Source organism: Sus scrofa, chromosome X (assembly GCF_054392235.1).
Source record: "Sus scrofa isolate SSC_HxYL_T2T_F1_AM1 chromosome X, Sscrofa_HxYL_maternal_Yorkshire_Landrace_v2.0, whole genome shotgun sequence".
In the NCBI taxonomy this organism is placed as follows: domain Eukaryota; kingdom Metazoa; phylum Chordata; class Mammalia; order Artiodactyla; family Suidae; genus Sus; species Sus scrofa.
Genome location: NC_139401.1, coordinates 131,345,457 through 131,370,768, shown reverse-complemented (window position 1 = coordinate 131,370,768; position 25,312 = coordinate 131,345,457). Strand labels below are relative to the sequence as shown.

Here is a 25,312-nt window from a genome sequence, read left to right as displayed (position 1 = left end):
ACTGAGGAGGTACTCAGCATTTAAATTATACTGAATAGTAGGAGTTGTAGTGTGGTCAACAACTGCAGATGAGAAGGGAGTACATGAGCCTTGAAGCGTTCTTCCTAAGTTGTTGTTTGTTTGTTTGTTTTCAGGCTCCTCACAAAGTATTTAGTGATTATGGAATTCTGTATTTGTTAATTATCTTGAAATACAAGTGCACGAGCATTCCTCGAAACACCTTGGTTTCAGTTGTATCTCTTAGCAGACTTCCCTACAGAAAGAACATGGTCAGGCATTGGCTGTTCTAAAAGGTAGGTGATCCTTCTGTGTTCCTTATCTGAGGTTCTCAGCACATTCAGAAGGACCCCACATGCAGGACAGTTTTCTGTTCCAGAGAACACACTCAAGCATGGCGGATACCACACACTATACGGCCACTCTCATGATTCACACGTGATGCTTGGCCTTTTCAGATCAAGAGGTTCGTGCCATCTAATTCTCTGCTAAGTACTGTGAATATTCATCCTGCAGAATGCAAGAACACAGGGCAGCAGCAAGGTTTTGCCAAATGCCTTTTGCCGGAAGGTTCATGTAAGCTGCAAGGTGGGGGGCATTGACTTTCAACTGTGTTCTGCAGCGGTGCCCCTGGGAAAGGTGAACAGAGCAGTCACATTTATATCCTAATGAAGGAATGTGTGGGGTGCTAAGCCTCCCACTGGACTCACTGCAGGAAAGTTACACCAAGCCCAAGACGGTACTTAGTCCAGAAGAGGGAAAGACGATCTCTATTGTTTTTGAAGACCAGTAGGTGTGTATGGCAGGGACGACGTGAAAGGCAGGGGTGAAGATGGTGTGAGCTCATTTGATCTATTCCAGAACACCAGGCCTGCCCTTGCTCCATTCCCTCTCTCCAAAGCCCAAAGGGGAAGCAGGGGGTAGGCTTGTGGATGGCAAAACCTCTCCAGTTCCTTTAGCTCCCTTCCCTCCCCGAAGGTCCCCAACCCAGCCCTAAGCTGTTCCTACCTGGTAGAGCTCAGTGGCGGTGCACTGAGTGGTCAAGGTCTTCACGGGTTCAAGGTCATCTTCGTCACTGCTCAGCTTCAGGTCATCTTCAAGCATCCTACAAAAGAAGGAAAAAAAAGCCAAGTGGCGTTCAGGTTAGAAAGCGTCTTTTCTATATCATCCTCAGATCCATCTTGAGGGGAGGATAAAATATTGGCGCTCCAATCTGACAGCTGCAATTTTGTCGAAAGTGCAGAGGGAACCAAGATTCTTTCAGCTAATTAGATATTTGAGCTCTTATATTTATGTCAGATTCGGCACACATCCACTCTCTCTACCTTCCCCTAAATCAAGGGGGGGGGGGAGGGACTATTTCAGCATCTCCAGAGATGAGTGGAGTCTATATATTTTTACTACAGAAAGTGCACTAAATGTACTGATCAATCACTGTGGAGGTGGGACAAGGCCCTGGATTCTCTACAGGAAAAGATGCTCCGAGCTTCTCATGAAAGAATAGGGGCATGCCGACAGCCCCTAGCTCTACAGGCTGTTGTCGAAGCCTGCTGGGGCTCTCTGGATGACAGAGGCAAGGGGCCCAGGGAACGGCCACTGCCTTTCAGTGCCCTCTGCACTGTGGCAGCACAGTGGCCACAAAATAGCAGGGCGAGAAATGGCTAGTCATTAACCTTTTGATATATGACCGATCCCTTCCCGTAAAATTTGATCCAAGAAATGTAAGCCCATGAAGTGGATAAGAAATCTTTCTCTCCTAAGGCCAGGTACCTGAAAAATACGAGTGGTCGGAATTTTGGTGATGAACTAGCACTTTCAAAATTGTTTATCGAGCACACAGAGCCTTCTGTTTCCACAGGGATATTAATTCCACTGCCACCAGCTCTCTAGCTCCAAGTTTGAGCTACGGCAGGTAGAGTGACTTATTATCTTAAAATTCCAGTTACACTACTTTCAAAGACCAATGGGTGTTAATATTTTTATTTATTAAACACATCAGACCTCCTCCCCAGGCTCCAAGTGGGGCCAGTCTCAGCCTTTCTGGACTGATTACTATTTTAGGAGCATGCTTTTTTCTTTCTTGCTTCCAGACCCAGTGCCAGACTCAGATCCTGGGCTCGAAGTCCCTTCTTCAACTCTGGAAGTCCTGTTTTTCTTCCACAGCTCAGGCAGATCACACCTCCTCCACAAAAGCTTTTTAGCAAGAATTCCCCATCTCAGAAAGAAGACCTTTCCCTCTCCCCACCCCCAGCTGATCCTAGCACCTCTTCCATCAGCCCCTAGTTCCCAGGTGTGCAGGCACAGCGACTCATCCACCTCTGCTTTTGGCGCAGCGTCTCCCTGGAAATGATACAGTCCACCAGCCTCATTTTGCAGACAAGCAAGGATCAGAGAAGCCCAGTGCTTTGTTCAAGGTCACACAGGTAGTTGGTGCCAGAGCCAGTCCTAAAACCCCCATTTCCTGATTCCCACCTGTGTGTTTTTTGCCAGAGGGATGCTGGAAGGCAAAAGGCAGCTTCTAATTTGATAAACAGGGGAGTGTGTTATTTCAGAGGTTATGTCCAAATATTAGAAAGAGATTCAGGTCAGGAGTGGGTTCCAAAAGCCCTCCCAAGAAAGGCCAGCCCCTCCACTTTCACACTCAGTCACATAAGACCAGGATGTGTTCACTGAGGTCTGAAAACCGAAGACGGATATAAAGGATGATTGGTGGGAAGGACGATTGTTAGAGTTGGTTTCAGATAAAGGAAATTTGCAGGATTTATGACCGTCCTTCAAGAGACTAATGGCTGTTTGGAAGATCTTAGAGTAGGAGACAAAATGTATCTTGGCATTTCTTTTGCAGTTGCAGGCTTATGACTCTGAACAAATAATTCTTTACAACACATTGTGGTAAATGAAGAGTGTATCATTCTCATAAGCCACAGAACTCAAGTATTTAAAAAAGACCTATGCTGGGCTTCATTCTCTCCCCACCCTCACCCCTCTCTCGCTCTGTTTCTGTGTGTGTGTGTGTGTGTGTGTGTGTGTGTGTGTGTGTGTGTGAATACAGGTAGGCAATGTCTACGCATTAAATGACACCTAAGTGTTCAGCAAAATAAATGATAAATGATTCTTACCCTTTAGAGGATCCATTTCTGTGTCATAGAAGGTGTTAAGTATTTGCCCAGCAGCAAGTAATTTGTAATTTGGACCTTATGAAAGAAGTCCCCATAATAATAATTAGCCCCATTTTCCAGGCAGACACACTGAGCCCTGGAGGGGTTAAGGAACTTAACTTGTGGTCACACAGCTAGGATATCATGGAGGCAAAACATGGAACCCAGATCATCTCCAGCCAGAACTTGAAAATATATGTTTTCCTAGAGGATGTACCTTACAAAGGCTAGAGGTGAAAATAAAATCAACAGCAACAACAAAACCCCCATAGAGCAAAACAAAACATGGAATCAAGATGTTTGGATTCAACTGGGGGCTAACCATCAATTCTGAGATCTTGGGTAAGTCATTTACTGTTTCTGAGCCTCATCTGTGTCCCTTATCTGTCACCAGGAACTAATGCATGCAAAATACTTTACAAAAACACAACATAATGCAGGGTATCATTTACTACTTTGGAAACATCACTGCAGTTGGAAATAATGTACAGCATTAAAACTATAAGCGAGTAATCACAAGCAAAAGCGTGGTGACTTGGAAAATGTCACCCAGGGTCCCAAAGCTACATCCAGACATGGGCTCATGGTCTTTAGGCTACTCTCCTTCAGTCAGAACCAGCACATCCAGACCCAGAGCGTACAGAGCGGAAGTCAGCACTTATTTTACTCTCCAATCAACTCTGTATGATCTCAACATGGAAATGAGAGGCCCACTGATGTACAATTCTAGAAATAGGCAGCCAGTCTACATAGTGATTGACATTAAACACTCCCCATGCAACAAGCTTGCTATGGATTTGGTTGCTAATAAAGGACAATTGGATGTATATATTCAAGTCCAGGCAAACACAAGCTAAGGAAGTAACTGGGAAGGCAAACTATCATTAGTTATCTCTGGAGCTGTTAAGCATTCATTTCATTCCACTTCTTCCCTGACCTATTAAACTTTATTATTGAGTCTACATGTACTTGTTTGCGTTTCCATCCATAGCTAATGCTGAACATTACTCCAGGGAAAGTGTAGGATTATGAAAGATTTTGGATTTAATTATTACAGCAGCACCATTCATACCCATTGCAGTGAAGGTGGTCTCAGCAGAAAAAATGGTAATCTCTTTTCATGAGGTTATAAGTCCATAGACAAATTCATCACACATCGGCTAGCCCAAGATGTGAACAAGTCAGGCTCACAAGAATGTTTGCCTGTGTGTGTGATCTTTAAGAACAACAACAGTTGTTCTGCCACTTTTCAATTAGATGAAAACAGAACACAGTAGCCCTCCTTAGTGACTTGTGATGTTTGTTCAGGATCTAGCGGTTCACAGTGTCTGCCTTTGTGTGAAAACTCTGTTTTTATTTTCAGTATGACTTATAATTTCGTGCGTATTAAGAAGTAAAATAGTCCCTGAAACTGTGTCAACACAGCAAAGTCTTTGTGCTGAAGAGATGATCCTATAAAAGCGTAACTACGGAAAGCTGGAGCAGATGAGATGGGGAGGCCTTGGAGGAGGAAGGGAGAGACGTGCTCAGAGTCTTCTCTGTCGCTAATTCTCTGCTCCTGGAGCTGATCCTGGTGGCCTCAGAGGGCTTTTGGCACTGGGACATCACAGGACACTATGACATGACAGGCCCCTTATTACTTGTTATTGTAACATCTGCTCTCCAGAAACCTTGCCATTTTAGAGTGGAATGCTTAGGTGATTTTGAACAGGAAAAAACAGAGACCTTGAAACATTATTCCAGAAGGTTCTATGGAAATGAACCCTTTAGTTGAGGCAGCATGAGCCTCAGAGCAAGGGCTTGAGAGTCAGACAGACCTGAGTTCAAATACTGGCTTTTCTAGTGGATTTGCTCTCCAGGACTAGTCAATAAGACTCGTTGACTCTCAGTTTCCTCGCATGTTAAAATGAGCAACAGTAATACTTACTTTGGCGAATTTTTGGAAGGATTAGAAAAAGAAAGTTAAAGCAGTTGCCTAGGAGTCAATATAGGTAGCTCTTGTCTCCATCTTGGTTATTGTTGCTATTGCTGTTATTCCTATTACCTGACAATGGTGCTGTTTGGTTGGAACAATTTTAAAAAACCTCTGGTAGTCACCCAGAGACATGCAGAGGTATCAACTAGCAGGTATCACTGGAAGCCCTTGACCAAGGAGTATGGAAAGTTTCAGGGCTTGGATTTATTCTTCTAGAATGTTCTAAACACATCATCATGGCTCTTTTGGGTTTTCTGAGGTCCTCCCTGAGTGCTTAAGAGAAAGCACCTTGTCTTTGGGCCTGCCACTCTCAGGAGGCGGTTATAATGCATGCTCCAATTTAACCTTTGTATGTAAGACTGGGTTTCAAAGGCAGTTAGTTGATTCAGAATCCTTACTCAGTAGCTACCATCAGAACCCTGAGTGGTTCTCAGGACCTGTTGAGTCTACATAGCACCTTTTTATTTTTGTCTTTTTAGGGCCCACCTGAGGCATATGGAAGTTCCTCACGGATACTACTAGGGTCCGCTACCACTGAGCCACAACAGGAACCCCCTACGCAGTGACTTTTAGTGAATTACAAAATGGTCAGAGTTCCCATCGTGACTCAGTGGAAACGAATCTGACTGGCATCCATGAGGACACAGATTCAATCCCTGGCCTTGCTCAGTGGGTTAAGGATCTGGCATTGCCGTGAGCTGTGGTGTAGGCCAGCAGCTATAGCTCTGGTTAGACCACCTAGCCTGGGAACCTCCACATGCCATGAGTGTGGCCCTAAAAAAACAAAAAATAAATGGTGCCCCTCTGGGCAGACAGCCCATCAGGTGCAATACCCGTTACCGCCTGGATTCCAGCTTCCAGATGTTGACAGAAGCAGCTGCCATATTGGTGGCTGACATGCAGATGGACCCTGGCTCTTATAGTTGGAAGGGCCTAATGTGTTATCTGTGTCACCCTGTCACCAAGTGGACAACATCCCCAACATGTGGCCGTAGCCTTTGTCTGATGGCATTAGGCATTCATTTCCTTTCTTCGGTAGCTTTCTTCATCATGAGTTCTGCCAGTTCAGAGTTGCCCTGTGTTGTCCTGTAGCTTCCATCTGTTAGTCTGAGCTTTGTTGTTTGCAGTCCACAGTGGGAGACTGGACTTTCCATTGCACAATGGACTCCCCTCCATTGTGCAGGGGAGTGGAGGGACGGGGGAGGCTGTTTCATTCAGGTTTTAGGCTCTCGACAAAAATTGGAAACCATTGCTTTTGTGTCAACCCTTTGGGAGTTTTCAGGGGACTAGCTTAAATTACCATTGTCTTCATAAGTATTCGGAGTGGAAAGAATCAGAGTAAGTGGGGTTTGGGGGGGGGGCCTCTAAATGAATAACACAGCTGAATCTCATCATCCCAGAGATTCTGGGGGATGCCTGAAGACCTGTGTCTTCTTGCCAGGCAGCGTCTTCCTGTGGGCCCTCTTCTAGAATAGTGCCTTAGTCCTACGGACTCCTTAAAGGGTACTTCCTCTTCATAAAGGAGGCAGGAAGGAAAGAAACATGACTGGCTTAGAATTACTCGGGGAATTCTATATTTCCCTACCTAGTGCTCTGTAGTCTCTGCAGCACTGAATCATTTGTTGGTAGGTAGTAAGGCAGATGACAAGGAAGAGGCTGTGATATTTTTCAAAGCATTCATTCTGTTTCCCTGAGGTAAAGGTGCTCAGACTCTTTTCCCGGGAGAAGCTGCATTTAATTTTCTCAAGGTTTTAACTTAAAAGTCAGATTCCATGACCACCCTAGTGGGAATCCTCATAATTCCCAGTCTGAGGGCTGTGGCAGTGACAAATAGTTTGAACATAAAGACTGTATTCTATAGGAAAAATCTCCAAGATCTATCAGGTGGGGCCCTATAGCCCAGTGCCCCCCGTTGGGCTCACAGCCCCCATCCAAACCACCTCATGTACCCTGCCATGGGCATACAGACCAGAGGAGGAGTGTCTTCTGTAGCTGACAGCTGTCTAGGGGGTTCCAGAAAATGGGCATCTCCTAAGGGTACTCTGGTTCCTTAGCAAGAGAACCAACAGTTCTCTTAGGGACCTTCTAGTCCAGGGTGAGGCAAACTGAGGCCTTCCGTTCAAGCTAGCCTCCCCTCTGTTCTTGTACTACCTGTAAGTTAAGACTGGTTTTCGCATTTTTAAATGGTTGAGGAAAAACGTCAGAAGAAGAATGATACTTCATAACATATGAAGATTATATGGAATTCAAATTTCATTATCCATAAACAAAGTCATATTGGAACATAGCCACACATGGTCATTTACATGGCGGCCATGCTTTAGTGCTACAATGGCCAGGTTCAGCAGCTGTAACAGAGGACATAGGACCTGAAAAGCCTGAGATATTTACCATCTGAACCTTTATGTAAAAGAGTTTGGTCATCTCTACTGTGAGCCAATGGTTTTCAAACTCTCTTACATGCAAGAATCCTCCCCTGCCAGGTTGTTACAAAGAACCCCAAGTAAAAAAGAGATTAAAGCATTGCTGGCTTTGCTCACAGCCAGGTCAGGTGACTTGTACAGTGCCCCAGAGATTAGATGAACACAGTTTGTGAAAACAACTCATCTAGTCAACCCCTATTTGTTGGAAGTAATTATGGCTGCATGGATATTGCATGGGATTTGGTTAGAGAATGAGAGTCACTCCATCTCTCTGAACTGAGTTTACTCCTCTGTGCAATAGGAATAAAAATAACATTCTACCTCAGAGATTCAGAGACTATGCCGAATAGCCTGTGTGGCCAGAGTCCTGAGTACCTACAAGGCAAGAGTAGGAGATTTAAAAAAAAAGAGTGAATATCCTGTTTCTAGTAACACATATGGTATATATGGATTTCTATCTATCTGGCATACATAAGCCAAAGTTAATAGTGTGAGCCTTGATGTATATGACTATTGACTTGTATCCAACTGCCACCTCTTCAACCTTGGACTCCCTTGGAATTGATCACATAAATTCAGCACAATACCAATTTTCTGCTCCATGGTCATTATTTTGAATTTGATTTTCATTTTCTTGGTATATTTCTCTGGGTTATATAATTTTCTCCAAATGTGGGAACTCAAGTTATCATGCAAATGACGAACTGCCTAATAGAATTCAGATGGCTTTCAAGAATGCTACACACCAAAACACGATTGTATCATTTTTCAGGGGTGCGTGTGTAAAAACATCTCAGAGTGGATTTCCCTGGAGAAGACCATAACCCAGTGGACCGACCCAGACCTGAAAACAACGGCTGGGATGATTCCAAAGGGGAAAAGCCAATCTTTTGTTTTAAAAAATATCCCAAGCATGTGTCTTGGTCGTTGACAGTGCACTCTTCAGTAGGACTATACACGTCATCTTGAACAAATTTCCTTTGAGTCATATTAAGCGATATGGAAAGTCATCCATGTGGAATAATAGGGATTCATTCAAGACCATTTGCTGGGACTGGTATTTGCAGGTGAGACAATGTTGCAGCACTTGAGAACATCGGTTTTGAAGTTGGGCTGTGAGTTTGAACCCCAGCTCCGAAACATATGGAGTATAGGCTGGGGCAAGTTTTACTTATCCGAGCTTCGGTTTCCTAATCTGCACAATGGAGCCAATAATAGTACCTATTCCAGAAGGTTGGTATGAGGATTAAATGAGATTATGTATGGAAGATGGTTGGCAAATACTCAGTGATTACTGTTACTGTCATTACTACCTGCCATGACTGTGCTTGACCCTGAGGAAGCAATTAGGATGATGACGTGGTCCCCTTCCCCGAATAAGCTTGCACTTTAGTAAGGACAAAGACTTGATAAACAATAACAATGTAATGTTGTAAGTTCAATGTTAGAGGCATGTAAGAAGGGGCACGAAGAAGGACTAAGTCTACCCAGAGATGCTGGTGAAGGCTTACCCAGAAGCAATGGCCTTCAAGCAATGCTTCCAAGGCAGAATGAACTGCCAGGGGAGAAAGAAAGAAAGAGCAGCCTAAAGGAGAACAGAGAGAGACTCGAGGTTTGGGGACATGGGGACACTTGGTCTGGCTGGAACACAATATGTGTAGGCATTAGTGAAAATGTGCTAAGGAGGGAGGCTGGGTGACATGGGACCTTGCCTTGTTCTGAAGAACTATGGGGAGGGGGAGCAACCTATCCCTTTAAGCAGGGGAGGGACATGGAGCGCCCGAAGTGGAGATCTCTAGATTGACTGGAAGAAGGAGGGAGCAAGGAAACCTGTTAGACCCTTATCATGGTAGTCCGGGTGACGGACGGTGGTGACCTGGGGAAGAGAAGGGACCAGACGCTACAGACATGTTGGAATTAGAACCAGCGGAATTGGGATGTTGATGATCCTGACGTCCAATGTCTGTTCAGCCACGCTGAAGGCACGGACGGCGGTATGCCACGAACTCTGCCGATCTCCAGAGCAGGCACACACTCTCTCACACTAGGCTGGCTCTTTGTATTGATCAGCGTTCCCTCATTGTCCCATGCCTCTGATACCTGCACTAGGACCTTTGCTACCAGGGCAGGAGTGTCCCTCGCACTCAGACTCTCTTCCCTGGAGACACACCCCAAAAGTTCTATTCCCCATCGATGAGGAGGGGCAGGTTTCTTCCAGGAAGGCTTCCTATTGGGGTGTCCCTTGGCCTTCCTTCAGCCTCTTAGAGCAACCACGGCTGATTAGAGAGCAGAAACCCCTGTGGTTCCGTCCGAAGTACCTCCCAACCACGTAGGGTACTTCATTACCCATCTCTCCACATCAGCTCCTAATTGTTAAAGGATTAAGTAAAGCACTCCTTTATCGAGCCGGTCCATTAATCTCCATCTAAGGAAACTCTTCAAAACAACTGAAATATTAAGTGGCCGTTAAGTGCACTACAACTTGTGCCTGCTGACAGCCACTGTGCCTTACCTTAAATTCAATGGGAGCAGGGACGGATTCTTAGCTAGATCCGAGGCACTGCAAATTCTCAGCTGCTGATAACACAGCACTTTAGTCTGGAGTGCTTTAAACTGTTTCTCAAACCCATTTCTAGAGAAAGGTTGTCTAGAAGGCCTGTTTACCTGAATTGACACAGCAGATAGGATTTCCTTGAAGCTGATGCATAAAGAATCCGCATTTTCTTTCGGATTGTTTAAGCTAAACAGTCAAACCTGACACTTCAGGCCCAACTAAAAGGTTGACAGCCATGTTTCTTGGCTGTTTATGAAAAATCCCACCTGACGTACATGCGCAGCCCTTTCTGTTTCATCAACATGACCCACCCCCCATGCCCTGCCACACACGCAATTTTGCTTAGAGTAGAAGGAGGTAGTTTGTCTTATAACCCATCCTGACAGTGTTTGGACTCCATGAAGTCCTAGAGCTGTAAGATTTTGGTGGGGCACAGGGACCCCAGGATCCCTGTGAGCATGGGTTAGCACCTGTCCCGCACACACATCCAAGACAGGGCATGGCCTGGGTGACTGGACTGGTGAAGACACACCCAGTTACTTTTAGGTTCAGGCAGTTGAGTACTTAGATCATGAAAGTAAGGAAGACCGTGCCAGCTCCCCCATCCTTGTCCCCCACACCAGAAAGGACACCACCAAAACACAAGAGACCCGATGACTGCAGAGCAAGCTGTCTGATACTCTGCTATGAAGGAGCCCATTCTAGACTCCAGTTCCATTCTGCGGGGGGTGCAGGAGGGGAGAGGGGGGAAGGCTGGGACAGAATGTTCCATACCTTATCAGAACCTGGGAGGGAGGCAGTGGGAGCCTGTGTCCTGACAGGCTCCCAGAGGAGACGGGGAGCGGGGGGAGCGGGAGATGGCCTTGAAGTACATCTCTAGATCTTCTTGTCCCTCCTGTTCTGGGAAGATCACGAGGTGTTCTGCCAAGACTCAGATTATCTGTGGTTCAGGCCTCAGCCCACATGGCCGATTTGAATACCTGCGGGCTATTCACAGCGCCCTGGCAGAGCTGTTTCCCTACATCACCGCACCTCCTCCTAGGCAGTCGCTAACTACTCCTCAGGGGCCCTGCTTTTCTGATTCCGGTGCCATGCTGCACACACGCGCTGACTGATGTTTCATGTCAAACGTGATATCCACATTTAAGTACTAACAAAGGCTGGGAGTATCATTACCATAAGCAGAACAATAGCTAATGGACTTGTTTCTCCGCCAGGAGTGATGAATGTGGGCTGAGCTAGCCGTAGCTTGGGTCCAAGGACACACATCTGCCCATGTTCACAGTCAGACAGGCCCAGGTTCAAACCCTCACCAGCTTTGTCATCTCGGATTAAATCCTTGAGCTTTGGAGTGCATCACTTGGTGAAAGAGGGACCCTCAGAGCACCACCTGACAGGCTTGCTCTCATTATTAAATGTGATAAGCCGAGCCCATGAGAATCACCCAATCTCTATCATCTATTGTGATTATTGGCTCAAGAAAGTTCAGCAGGGATTATCCTGAAACATCAGATGTCATTTGTATTTGGCAACAAGCAAAACTTGGGAATGTGTTCTCACGCTAAAGCAAAACTTGAGGAAAGGCAAAGAACTGCACCCCCGCCAAAAGTAGCTTTGCAGGTCAGAAGTAGAAGTAGATCAATTTTCAGAGTACAAAGGGAGTCTGTTAATATCATTACATCAACTTTTTCAAATCTGTAAAATTCCAATCTACATAAAATACAGCTCAACTGCTTATCATACAATATTAATCTACCAGACTCCAGGAGCACACAAACAGTTGGACACTTTGCGAAATCTATTTGTATACTACCTCCTGTCATCAACAAATAAAATGATTGAAAAAACATATGATCATCTCAACAGATGCCAAAACCATACCGGATACAATTTCATACCCATTCTTGATTCAGAACTTTAAAAACTAGGTAGAGAAGGATTCAGCCTTTCTGGATAAGGACTAAGCGATGGAAACTTGCCATCTGAAGCTATGTTTTAATAGGTCAAAAGGTTAAACCAATTTCTAAACACGTATTTTAAAACAAAATGGAATCACAGATGACTGCGTTTCAAGTGTTTCTAAAAATCTGTATTAATGTTGATTCATTGGGTAGGCAGAAGGAGCGCAAACAGACTAGCGTCATCCAATGACACCATTTGTTCTGATAATTACTCCAATTTAAACAGTTCTGAGGCATCGCATATGGCTCCCCCGAGGAATTCTTTCCATGGAGGTAAAGACAGAATTAGAAAGTGACATGGAAACCCTCAGTTTCCACTTCTGCATTTCATAAAGTATTCATCCTTTACAAACACATCACCATCTTACTGACATTCATGTCTGCCTACGAGCTTTAGAAATGCGGAGATGCCGGGTAACGGGATTGCAAATTTGATCCTATTGTTTTAACAAAATGAGAATTGTTTTAGAAGGGGCTCCACGATGTCTGGGCATATATTTTCCCTAAGTAACAGTATGAGGCAAGCCTTTCCCCCGGGAATTCAACATTTATGTTGATGCACTTGGCTGCAGAGCCAATCCTGCACTGGCTCTAATACAGAGGAATTTTCTGAACATTTTGAGTAATGGGACCGAAATAATTTAACGGCTCCTTCTGTGCATGTTAAATTAGTTGCATGATATATTTAGCTTTTGCAGAAAACTTGTTTACACTATAAATTACAGCATGTGGCACAATCACACTGATGCGGAAAGCCAGCCATGTTGAATCATTCTGGCCATTTCTCGCCAAACTTCAACTTGGTGCAAACGAATTCCTTGTGGCTCCCCAAAACAGCGCAGGTGTTTCGTAACCCTGGGACCCTGCTGCATCCATGCAAGGCCATCATCTTAGCACCGCCATTGACTCCATCAGAAGAGCTGATTTTTCTGAGATGGGAGGCTTCTCAAGATAAGGGCGGGCCTACTCCTGAGTGGGCTACAGATCGAAATTATGTCCTACCATGTATAACTGTGGATTTGAAAGGACCGACTCTCTGATTCTGAACCACAAAAGTAACCCAAATGTCTAATGATTAAGAATTCTGGTAAATTTCTTCTCCCACGAGGTGACACTATGTAAAGAAAAAAGCAAAGATTCAGGAGTCGGATGGACTAGGGATCCAGTTTGGGCTCTTGCATGTACTAGCTGTGCAAATCTAGGCAACCTGATTGACCTCTCTGAGCCTCCATTTTTCGTCTTTCAACCATGGTCCCTGCTACCTGCTTCACATAGTTTTTGTGAAGAGTAATGTGAAAAGAATACGATTGTGTGTGCTCCTACATCTGATATTCCTAGTTTTAGGACAAACTGCATCCCGCTTCTCATATCAACACCCTCAGAAGCAGCATTAAAAGAATTACTGCAGACAAAATCACCAGGTCTCTGGTTGAAGAAAACAGTTTCAGCCACCACAGAGAGCCATCAGATTAGGTTTTACATACAGTAGGTAAACCCCTTGGGAAAGCGGAGATCTATTCTTTCATTATTTGGCTTTAGGTAAGAAAGTGCCAATTCTGAATACTTGTCCCAACACTGAGCCATTTCTATCCTGTTATTCACTGACTCACATTTATGATAGATGGGTAACTTGCGGTCTAGATAGAGAGAAAAAGAGAGAGGGCTGTAAATATAGATATAAGGAGAGTGGCAGATCTCAATACTGGCCAGTAGTTAGCAGCTAATTTCTAAAATTATAAACTATATTCAGAACAAAAGTGCAATCACCTGAAATAAAATTGCTCCAGCCATTCTAGGAATAACATGTTAGCAAATCCAAAGATGTAAACTGATGGCTCCAGGGCTCACATGTTGCCTCTGTCTCACGATGAATCCAAGCTGATCCTAGCTAATAATTACACGACGTATTCAGGCAAGCTCAGTGTGTACCAGACCTTCACTTCGCAACATGGGCCAATGGATCATTTCATTGACTCCAAGAAATCTGGGAGGCGGCACTTGTATTTTCTGTTTTTAGGCAAGGAAACGCAGAAAAGTTAGGAAAACTACCCACAGAAATGGGAGAAAATAGTTTCAGGTCTATCTGGTAAGAGCCTGCTACCCAGAATATATAAAGAAGCCTGGGAACTAACCTATAAAATGATACGTAAGCCAATTAAAGAATGGGCGAACGAGCTGAATAGCTGCTTCTCCAAGGAAGATACACAAATGACCAACATGCAAAGGAAAAGATGCTGAATGATTCTACTGACATGAACCATCTAAGATACGCAAATCTATAGAGATTCCTAGTTGCCAAGGGCTGGCGGGGGGTGGGGGTTGAGGAGTGACTGCTGATGGCACTAGGATCCCTTTGAGGCAATGAACACGCTCTGAACTGTACACTTTCAAAGGGGAAGTTTAAGAATCTCCATAGAGGTACTTTTTTAAAAGAGTCACACACCTGGGCAAGCAGGGGTAGGGAGAGCTGGGATGACAGCCCGCACCTGCTCGATGCCAAAGCCCAGGTCCCTAACCATTCCACCCGTTGCCCTGGTTCACGGAGACCGGCAGGAGGTCTCAGATGCATTCCTACTCACGTCTATGGAGAAAACCACTGCGCGAAAAAGAGCTATTTTTCCCCCCACATAAGCCTTTCCTCCTTTCATTTTTCCTATGTTAAAACTGCAATTGATACAGCCAGCAGAAGCCTCACCAAGCGAAAGGGGCTTGGTCTTTTCCAGGAGCAACAAAGCGTTACATTAAAGAGACAGCTGTCTGGACCGGGCAGGACCAGGACCAGAACCCTTTGGCAGGTGCTCTAGCCCTCTCTGCCTTCAGAATTTGCAGACCTGAGGCTAGTAAAAAAAAAAAAAAAAAAAAAGGAATCCCTCTGCGCAGTGGTCCCCTCACAAAGGGACACATCGTCTGCCACCACTGACCCCTGCCCACCGCTGACCCCCGCCACTGCGGTAAACCCATGGGCAGGCATGTGTGTAAATGAGGGCCCACAAGCTGGATGAGCTGATCCCAGCAGATGTCAGGGCTTATGGCCCTCTGCTCTTATTTTAGTGGTGAAAGGAGAAGCCTGGGTGAGGATGCAGACTCGGTCCTCAACCGATCACTTTATACAGCGATCCATTCAGCCCAGGGAAGACTGGACTCTGAACCTCCTTTTCCATATTTCGACGTCGAGAAGAGGCGAGGGTTCTCGCCGTTCGACGTGCAGGCCGCCCAGGCCCGGCACTCCCCAGCCTCTGACACACGGGATTAGGAGCCGATCTCCTCTCCGGGCCCAGCGCTGGTGTGCAGCCTCTATGCTCATGCAAATGTTAGATCGCAAATCCAATTTAACCAGGGGCTCCCCTGAACGGAGAGAGAATTTTCCTCTAGTCCTCTTCTGGTTGTGTATGGTCTGACCTGCCCCATCTGAGATATGACACTGGAAACAGAACGTCCACACTGCTCCAGTCCACATAGAGGGCGCCCGGTGCCCACCCCCACCACCAGAGAACACACTGTTTCCAGCCATCGACTTTGAGAACTTGACACGGACCTTGAACCCCACCCAGGCCTTGCTGCCGTCTCCCGCACCGCCCACCTTGCCTTCCCAGAGGCGGCCGAGGAAGACATCCAGGGCTGCTTTGGGGAAGGTGCCTCGTCCCCAGGGCCACTGGGGGCTCTGTTCAAATGCAGGGTATTTGGCTGCCTCCTCGGTTTAGGGACCACGAGGTAATAGGGGTTTCCCCCTCTCATTCTTCTTGTCCCTTGTTATTTTTAATCGCCCACCTATCAGGGCCAAATTGCCTTGTAACCGTGGGCAGAGCTTGCATCTGACAGAGATAGCTGCGATTGTTAATAGGAGCCTTCACTCCAGCCCATTTAACTTGCCTCAGTCTGACAGGCTCACAATAGCCACCTTCCCTGGAAAGAAAGCCGTGATTTAGTGGAGAGAGAACGTGGGACAACAGCCTGATCTGTCTCTCGGTCTCCAGCGGGTTCTCTTGGCATGAAGTCCCATCGCAAAGCCAACGAATGAACCACCACCGGGAAACAGGCCGCTCAGAAGCTGGGCTTGGTTAAGGATGCTGGGAAAATTCAAGGCACAGAGCTGCTCACAAAGGATGTGGGGGCCGTTTCCTGTCTCCACAGGAAAAAGTAAATCTGTTTGTTTTTTTCATGACTTTATCAATTGCCCAAGTAGTGGTTGAGCAGCCTTTTCTTAACTTGGTAATTGCAGTACCACTGTTATCTGGAAATTACTGCTCGCAGATGCCTCCTGAGTCAGCTCCCTACATCCATGTCGTTCTGAGGGGGCGGAGTAGAGGGAGCTCAATGGTGGCTTTCCTGGGGGCAGAGGGGGCAGATGGTCCCAAGGATTCCCAGTAGCTGGGATGGGACAGAACTGAGCGACCCATCACCACATCCTTCCCTCGCAGTAGCTCATTGAACAAAGATTTTTCAGAATTGCTGCCATTCAGAAAAGGCAAATTCCAGAAACGGGCTCGTTATGGGTTGAATCATGTCCCCCCGTCCCCAAGTCCACAGGCCGAAGCCTAACCTCAGAAGGCAGCCTTATTGGGAAGCAGGGTCCTTAGAGACATCACAGGGTTAAGGATGTAGGGTCCTTAGAGACAGAGAGGGGACATGTGGACACACAGATGCACGGACGGAAGACGACGTGAGCAGACACAGGGAGGAGAAGGCTGTAGACGAGCCAGGGCAAGGGGCCTGGAACACATCCTGCCTGCACCTTAATCCTGGACGTGCGGCCTCTGGAACCCACCCAGTCTGTTGTTGGACCCACCCGGTCTGTGGACTCTGTCACGGCTACCCCAGCAAACAAAGGCAGGACTACCCCCCAGTGCAAAGGCCCCTAATGAATTGGGGAAGAATGCATCCACACCCCAGTAGCTGTCTTTTTATGTATTTGCCTCGCCGTCTAAAGACCTGGGGAAAGAAGCAGTTGGGGGATGACAGAAACATATTTGTTGAAGGTAAACAGCAACCAAGGTGATGGGGGGGGGGCGGCACCGAGAATTCCAGGGACCAATTTTCTAAAGTGGAAAATCAGTGCAACTTGCATCATCTGAGCCTCTGGAGTTGAAATAGCGTCTCTAAAGCTAAAAGGTAACCAATTCCCAGGTCCCTCCTCACCTTATTTCGGAGTCTGTCTTATACTTAAGCAAGAGTATTAATTATTATTTTGTGTTGGCAAGCCTCACTGAGTTCACTTCTATTCTTGCCACGTGTAAGAGCTGAATTTCGCTTCCAATTACTTCTGACCACGTCATCTGAGAGCAGAGTCCGAGTCATTAAGAGCACAGTAGTTGAGAGCCAAAGCATTCCTCTACCATGATTTGTCCCCCCGAGAGCTTAAAATGTCACTCTCTTGGCAAACACTGGGCAGAAGACCTCAGAATGCCAGGTGAGTCACGCAGCGTGAGCGGTCAAATGCCAGAGAGCATGACGTCAGTGAAAAGCCCGGAACGGAAAGCGAGATCACCAGTGACGCCGGAGGTACAGCCAGCGAGGGGCTTATCCTCACCCCGCCAGGAGAGTGAGAGCACAGGATGCAGCCTCCTCTGCTCCGCGCTTTCTCCTCCTCCGCCCGCTCACCTCCAGCGGCACGCCTCCCTGAGCTCCTTGCGCGTCTGCTCTGCCCGGGGACACTGTCCACTGCCCTGCCTCCCACTCAGCCATCATCCGCCCAGACATCTGTGTGAGCTCTGGACTCCGCCACCCAGCTCTCTGCTGGACAGCTCCACCATCAAGGCCCACAAACGCCCCGGGTCCAAGAAAGCCGAACCCGAAGCCAGGATCTCTCCAGCCTGCTCCTCCTCCTGGTTTGTTTCCTTCACGCATCGGTTCATTGATTCACTCACTCATTCATGTTATCCATCTATCCATCGATTATTGTGCTGCAACACACATAACCTAAAATTTACCTTTTTAAATAATCCAGTGCCTTTTAGTACCTTCCCAATGCTGTGCAGCCACCACAATGATCTTGTTCCAGGATATTCTGAGCACTCCCGAAGGAAATCCTGCACCTTTTACCTACGACTCCCTTAAGCCTCCCATCTCTCCACTCCTAGGCGACCTCTAATCTGCTTCCTGCCTCTGACAGATTTGCCTGCTCTGGCCATTACACATCCATGGGATCACACAGTACGTGGCCTTTGGAGTCTGGCTTCTTTCTCTTACCACAAAGCTTCCAAGGTTCGTTCACGTGGCCACACAAGTCCACACTCATGCTTATGCTTTATTTTTTGCCCCTCTCCACAGTGTCACCACCTACCTACATTTCCGAGCAAGAAATCTGGCATTCGTTTAAAAATTGCTACTCTATCCCTCACCGCACATTATCTTGCCACTCACTCCTCCTGGTGGGACCACAGACCATCCTTTTCCAGTGTGTCCTCTATTGTCGATCGTCACCTTATTGCAAGGCTTCAACATCTCCCACCATGGGCCCTAGTGATATTCCTACAGCATGACTCTGGCCACATCCTCCGACGAGGCCACGGTCTCGGGAAATCACTGCTCGCGTGTCTGGAATCTGCTGAGCAGCATGACCCTGAGGGAACCTTAGTTGCCTAGGTGCCTGGGGCGTGTGGAAGAGGTTGTTTTAAGGGTCTGGCAAGGGGCTGGTGGCAGGGGGTGGCTGGCACTGTGACAGATCGGGGCAGTGTATGGGACTCAAATGGGATCCAGTGTCAGCATCACGGCGGGCTGCCTGGGCAGGGCTGCCCCATGTTCCTGGTGAGAAAGTGAGAGGAACCCTGAGAGCGTGGCTTGGGCCTGATGGCACTCACTTCTCCACTCAGGGTAGGTGTTTGGTGAGAAAGGAGATGCTTCGAGGGCAAAGGTAGTTTCCAGAACTGCCAATTGCTATGTTTCTGTAGCACCTGAACACATCAGAACCCCAAAGAACCTCCATGTCACCCTCTTGTACTCACAGCAGGACTAACACATGAGCAAAAACACTGTTGAGCTCATCCACATATGCATCCGCTGCTGACCATTAAAGGCTATTTTAACTGTATTAGTCAGGGATGGGTGTCATTCTGCTGCCTAAGATCCTGTTCTTTAGAATGCTGCTCAGTAACCCAAAGGCCATGCTTTGGGAAACAGCTACCTGGCCCTAGCAGCCTCGAAGCTCCAGAACCGTCTCACATCCCTGCCACTGGGCTGGTGCCTCTAGCTGCGGTGGGTCCTCCCCAGAGAACTGCCCTTGGCAGACAGAGAGCCACCTGGCCCTCGGCTAGGAAGTCCCCATCCGATGAGCGACTTTAACAAAGGACCCCCCGTGGGATCCGGCTGCAGCCAGGCTCGTTGCTTGGCTGTCTTTCCCTGCCCTGTCCTGCTCTCTTCACTTGTGGAACACACATCCCAACCTCAGGATTTCTCCCGCTCCTGGGTCTTGTTGGTGAGAATTCTTTGAATCTGTTTCATTTTGGAGATCAAACCCCTTCCCTAGTCTTCTTGGGAGAAAGTGAGGACTTAATCTAGATTTAATATCCTCTCTAGCACTTCAGATATGTACACCATCATGCCACAGCATAAGAAAAATCTGTCAGGTTACTAAAAATGGCTTTAATCCATTCTTTGAGTTCCTTATTAGCACGAAATTGAATAAATGCAAAAATAACTACTTTTGCATAATTCCCAAGCTTGCAATTATACGTGAGGGGTGTTTGCAAAAACGTAAGGCATATTTCCACAGAGCTTTGCTTAATATTTATTAGAACGCAGCCACAGGCTCTTTCGTCGCCTGCTGACTCTCCAGCATCACTCATTCTTGCGATACCTTAGCCCTCTTACAAGGCTGCTGGTACTTCCCATTTTACAGATGGAAGCGATCAGAAACAGAGCATTGAAAAAGATGGAGTGCCCAGCCCATCGTCGCGGAGGTCCGCACCAGTACAAATCTTCTCCGTTCTATGCCAGCGTGAACATCTAGAATGGGCCGAGAGTGTTTTTCTCATCCTTAATACAGCTTTCTTTCCCTTTTTGCTTCTGTTTCTTTAAGCAGGGACAAACCAACCAACAAAAAAGTGCCTGTCACTCTTACCGTATTGTTTTCCTACTAATTACACTTTATTTAATTAAAAATAAAAGCCAATGTATTCTAAGCAAAGACTCTTACTAAGTTGACAGCTTAGAAATGTGAAGCTTTCCTTTGTCTGGAGGCACAAATAATCCTTGAAGGCGAAGAACATAAGTTTACCTACATCGCCCTCCCCTTGTCCTGGAAAGAACAGCTCTGGGAGTGGAGCGGGGGCGGGGGGGGGGGGGTTATGCCATAGAAATAACCTTGTCAAGCTTCCCCTGCCAACAAGGGTGCTAATTAGTGCCAATTAAGAGCCTCTCTTTTTTTTTTTTTTTTTTTTTTTTTGTCTGTGGGACATCTGTCCATAGGCATTGAACTCACCCCCAACTCATTTTATCAAGCTCCCAAATATCTAATGCAGCTTGATTTTCAACTCCTAAGAAGTTCCGAATCCTGTTCTTCTTAGTCAGGGTCAGCTACTATATTTCTGCACGCTCTAATCGTCATTCATATTTAGCTGAATTCGACAAAGATATGTCTTCACGAGGTGTAAGACGCACTGGTCAAGAAGAGAAGTGGCAGAGAAAACCATGGGAGACCCACGCTGCTTGCCTAGCCTATATCCTGCCCCCTTTTTGTAAAGTGATGCATTGTTACCTAGATAAATGGTCTTTGTTTTGTCTTTTCTTTTTTAATCCTGGTGGGGTAAAGGCCAGTGTAAAATAGCTTCTTTTTAATTGAATCTATTCTGTGTACACAGTGTGTCCATAAAAGCGCCTCCGTCATTAGCGTTTGGTCATGCAAATGAAGGTGCCCCGCTGTTTCTTTCTCCCTTTATGAAATGCCCTTTCAATCCATGTTTGGGACAGGACAGGACCCTAGCGACTTGCAGCTTGTTTTATTCTGTGTGGCCACGAGAGGACTTTCATTCATGACAGGGTAGCTTTATAATGACACGTTATCACAGACAGTACCTAGCCTGTTTCTTCCTCCTGCAAAGGATGTGGCATATTTGCTGAATTCACCACAGTCTAGGAAAGCTGTTCATTTGATCTGGCAAAGATTCCTTTAATTTGGGTGTTTCTCTGGATTCCATTATGAAGCCTCTGTCCTTTCACTTCAAAGTAAACAAACACACTCATTGATCTTTAGAGGACTATCAAATTTTACTGTAAAACATATTATTGCCATATCATTTTCTTCAGTGCTCTAATAACGTTATTTCACATTATTCAATTTGTGACCCGCCTCTTGCAGTAAAATGTCACGAGTCTTCTCGGAGTGAGTTAGAGTTCGCACAAGAAGTAGAAAAATAAATTTATTTAAAACAAGATGGAGTTCTGGCTGCTAACACATTATAAATTGCTCTATTTTAAATGTCTGAACTGGGCACACTTAAAATACAAGGGCATGTTTCATTAGCGTTTATGCCATTTTTCAGGCGACTTTTCCCAATGTTACACCCATCATCAGATGAGAGAGAGCTTGTCAGGAAAAATTACAGTTAATGGTAGTTAATGGTGGCTAAATTCAATGGACTTGTTTCTATTTTGTTTTACTCTTGCTGGAAATAATGAAAGTATTACATGAACAACCCTTACGTTGCTTGCAAAGACGCATCCAGTTCCAATGGTAGGTAACATAAAGCTTTATCTGATTTATAAAACAATCTGTGTAAACCTATTTTTATGTTTTATTTGATTCTAGCCATTAGCCTGAGCTAGGAAGTAATTCTAAAATATATCGCACAGCAGCAATTTGCTGCACTATGCCAAATTAATCTGCATAAATCTATACCTGTTTTCCAGGACACTGGAATGCATGCTGGTGAAAAAGAAATACATTCGGACTGTTGCGTTTATGGAATTTGGGGGAAAGTCAAGCCACTGGGCTTCACCTCAAATAGGCATGCTCACCTCCGCAGAGGCAATGCCTGTTGTCTACTGACCACACCACCAACAAGATGCCTAGTTCTCGATTATTAAACCAGAAGTTGCAGGTGCAGAGAAGCCTTTCCACCCTTTTCGGCTCATCTGAAGTCACTGAGTTGGCTCCCCAGCCAGTCGGAATTGGCCATCCTTTTGAAAAACCACATCAGTTACCCATTTGAAGCCAATCCATGTGGGCTTTCAAGGTAGGCCAACTGGCAGAGTGACATTCAATCAGTATTCTGCCTGCTTCTCTCTGAGTTAAATATCCCTCATCGGCCACGCGCCGAATGATGAAGACGTGCTTGGAGGGCACTGGACCTTAACAAAGGACACCCAGTGCAGCATCAGCGAATCTCTGAGCCCTTGTTTGATATTTTTCAATTTGTTTCTGTCCTGGCTTTCATCAGAACTCCGTTTCAGTGAGGGAAAGGCCAAAGAAGGATCTTCTACCGCAAGGCCAGATCCACCCTGGGGTTGATTTGCTGGCAGACTTTTATCTTATGGCAACATAAGAATCTTCTGACTTTTAAGAATCTAATCTCTACTTCTTTCTGTCATGAAAATATGCATTCCTTCTCAGCTGCCACCTGGATTTCCAGCATCATTTCCACCCTATCCCCTTTCTCTCTGTGGCGAGAAACAAGGACAGCTTCTTCTTCTTCACAGTAAGAAGCATCCTTATAAAATGATAACTTGACAACCTGACGACTTTGACAAGACAATCTGAGCATCTGTATCTACTTTTGGTATTTCCTCAAAGAGGAACCATGAATCTAGATTGGAAGTGTACTGCTGCAGCTGTGGATGTCCTTGAAAAAGTACCTTGCTGCTTGGATGCTGGGATCCCGAACCTCAGTGAATAGGCCATCAATCAAACAGAATTTGCACTAGAGGCTGTTAGACGGCCACTCCTAGTCCAGTAACCAAGATAATGCAAAGAAGAGCTCTGACGCTCAGACAGTGAGATCAGGTGTGTGATTGTCATCGTCTTCCCCCAGCCACTCCCCACCTTGAGGGCACAGTCTTAGAGTACTGTTGTACCACTCTCTCACAGCACTTTGTAGTTTCACCTTTGTTAGTGTGTGTGTGTGTGTGTGTGTGTGTGTGTGTGTGTGTGTCTCGAGGGGGGCGGGGGCGGGGGCTCATTCTTCTATTGCTGAATTCCTTGATTGAACCCTACCAATTTGCTGAGAAACATGATATTTACAAAAATGGGTCTGTGACACGCATGCATAAAATCAGCTGTGATAAGGACGCATGAGAAAATCTAAAGACAGAGAGTTCTTCCCAGAAAGAAAAATGTCAGTGTTCGAGTTCCTCCATAGGATAAAGTGGGTATTAGAAGATATTCCAAATACAACCACTGGCCCGTCTCTCTCTACAAATTTTACCAAAATGCATATGACTAATATTGAGTACCCATCAGAAATAAATACAAAGAACAATATATAATTGGTGAAGGCAGAAAGAGCCAACTAATCAGAGCTCATCTCTGTTACCCATCAGTATTTTGGGTGCTTTCATATCCAATCAACTAATTATCTGCCATCAAGCCTCACACAATGTGAATGAGATAAGACATAATGAAAATTATAAATTGCTTGTATGCTATGCTCATTATTGTAAAATGTGTTCGAAACTAATGTTTAAGTCAATAAACTAATTAAAATGATAATTAAATGGAGGACTGTGTACACAGAAACATCTTGTTTTCGGCATGTAGCTCACTCAGAAGACCAGAAATACCAGGGTAGGGGGTTATAATACCAGCTTAACTACGTAGTAGATGTTCCTCATAACAGGAGATCTGTTATCAAGAAAGTACTTAAGTAAAGGACACATTCTTGGCCTCAATTGAAAATATGATTTGGCTGTTTGGGAAGGAATACATCAGTGCTGATAGAGCCAAGCAGCACACAGAACACCAGGGCAAAATGGGAAATTCTTTCCTTTAGACTCGGGACTGTGTGATGCAACCTCCCTCCCCAAAATTGAAAAATAAATTATCTTTGAATTGTGTTTTTTTTTTTTTTTTTCTCAAGCAATGTTACGCAAGGTTGCATTCCAAAAACACATTCCCAGAGGGTGGAGGGACGACAGCCCAGCACACAGCCAGCCCGGCAAGACACAGTTTGAGGTGGACAATCCACACGCTTTGATTTGAGGTGACTTCATTACTGCACGTTCAATAGTACCAGCATTCAGAATGGTCTCAAAAGTCACCAGGATAATAGGACTATTATCTATCTTGGCAATACCTAATAAAAAGCTCTTAAGCACATCCAGTCCCTGGTTTTATAAAACATGGCAGTGAATTATCTCCCAAGAACGTTCAGTGAGTCTGCAGCGTTTCTTTCTCTATGCAGCCAGCTTCTCTCCCCACAGTGAGGGAAGATGATGGCCAAGCATTGGAGTCAACCACCCAGGAGACATCTTCCAGCTGCAGGCAGTCTGGGGAGGGCGGGAACCCAACCAAAGGCTCTCTCCAAAGAAATCTTCCAAGAGAAAGTGGGTGGTTTTTCAGAACACCCTCCAAATTATTAATTCAAAAAGAAAGCCTCCATGATTTCTGAATACAAATTGTAATTTCACTAAGCTGCCGAAAAGGGATGTTTGCTTTAAAACATTCTTTCTGATCTGGTGGAGCAACTAGAGAAGTGGACTGAGGGTGGCAAGATAAAAAAAAAGAATGAGCATCTCCACTCCAGGTAGCTGGTGAAGCTGCATCTACATAGCTACTCACAGAGAATGATGCTGTTATCTAGTTGGGCACAGCTGAAGTTATTCTGGGGAAAAAAATTCTATGGCCAAGTCAGTTTGGGAAACACTTCCTATTCTATAGCCCTCCCCTTGAAATAGACTGCACATTAGCATATTAAAGGCTCAAAGAATTCCTACAATGAAAAGACTTGTTAGATTTTTTTTTTTAACCCACTGCTTCCCAAATATATTGGCTCATAAAAGGCCTTTTTTCCCCCCTGAATACCGATTAATCTATGGTAACTCTTTCATACTCATATTTTATGCTAAAGCACTTAGGAAAGATGAAATCTAGACATTTCATCTCTAAAATAATTTTGCCTTCCCCATCCACATAATTGACAGAAAAGTGAGGTTATTTCCCTCTGAACTGATTTGTCTCAAATATTCCCATCATTTGCATGGCATAAATAAGACCACACAGCCAAAGCTTCTGAGGGAAGTGGTTTAACACTAATAAGATTTGTTTAAAAGCCATTATAAAAACTCTGATTTTCAATTAGGAGATGAGATTTGAT

At 45.5% G+C, this 25,312-nt stretch overlaps 1 protein-coding gene across 12 annotated transcripts in view; it reads right to left on the bottom strand.

The window, feature by feature from the left end:
- Positions 1-25,312, bottom strand: part of AFF2 (ALF transcription elongation factor 2) — a 535,022-nt gene that overhangs the window by 113,090 nt on the left and 396,620 nt on the right. For all 12 annotated transcript variants that reach the window (XM_085006501.1, XM_085006500.1, XM_085006502.1 and 9 more), the window contains one exon: positions 1,006-1,102. In XM_085006501.1, coding sequence (XP_084862627.1) covers positions 1,006-1,102 — 97 coding nt within the window. The remainder of the gene's footprint in view (positions 1-1,005; positions 1,103-25,312) is intronic.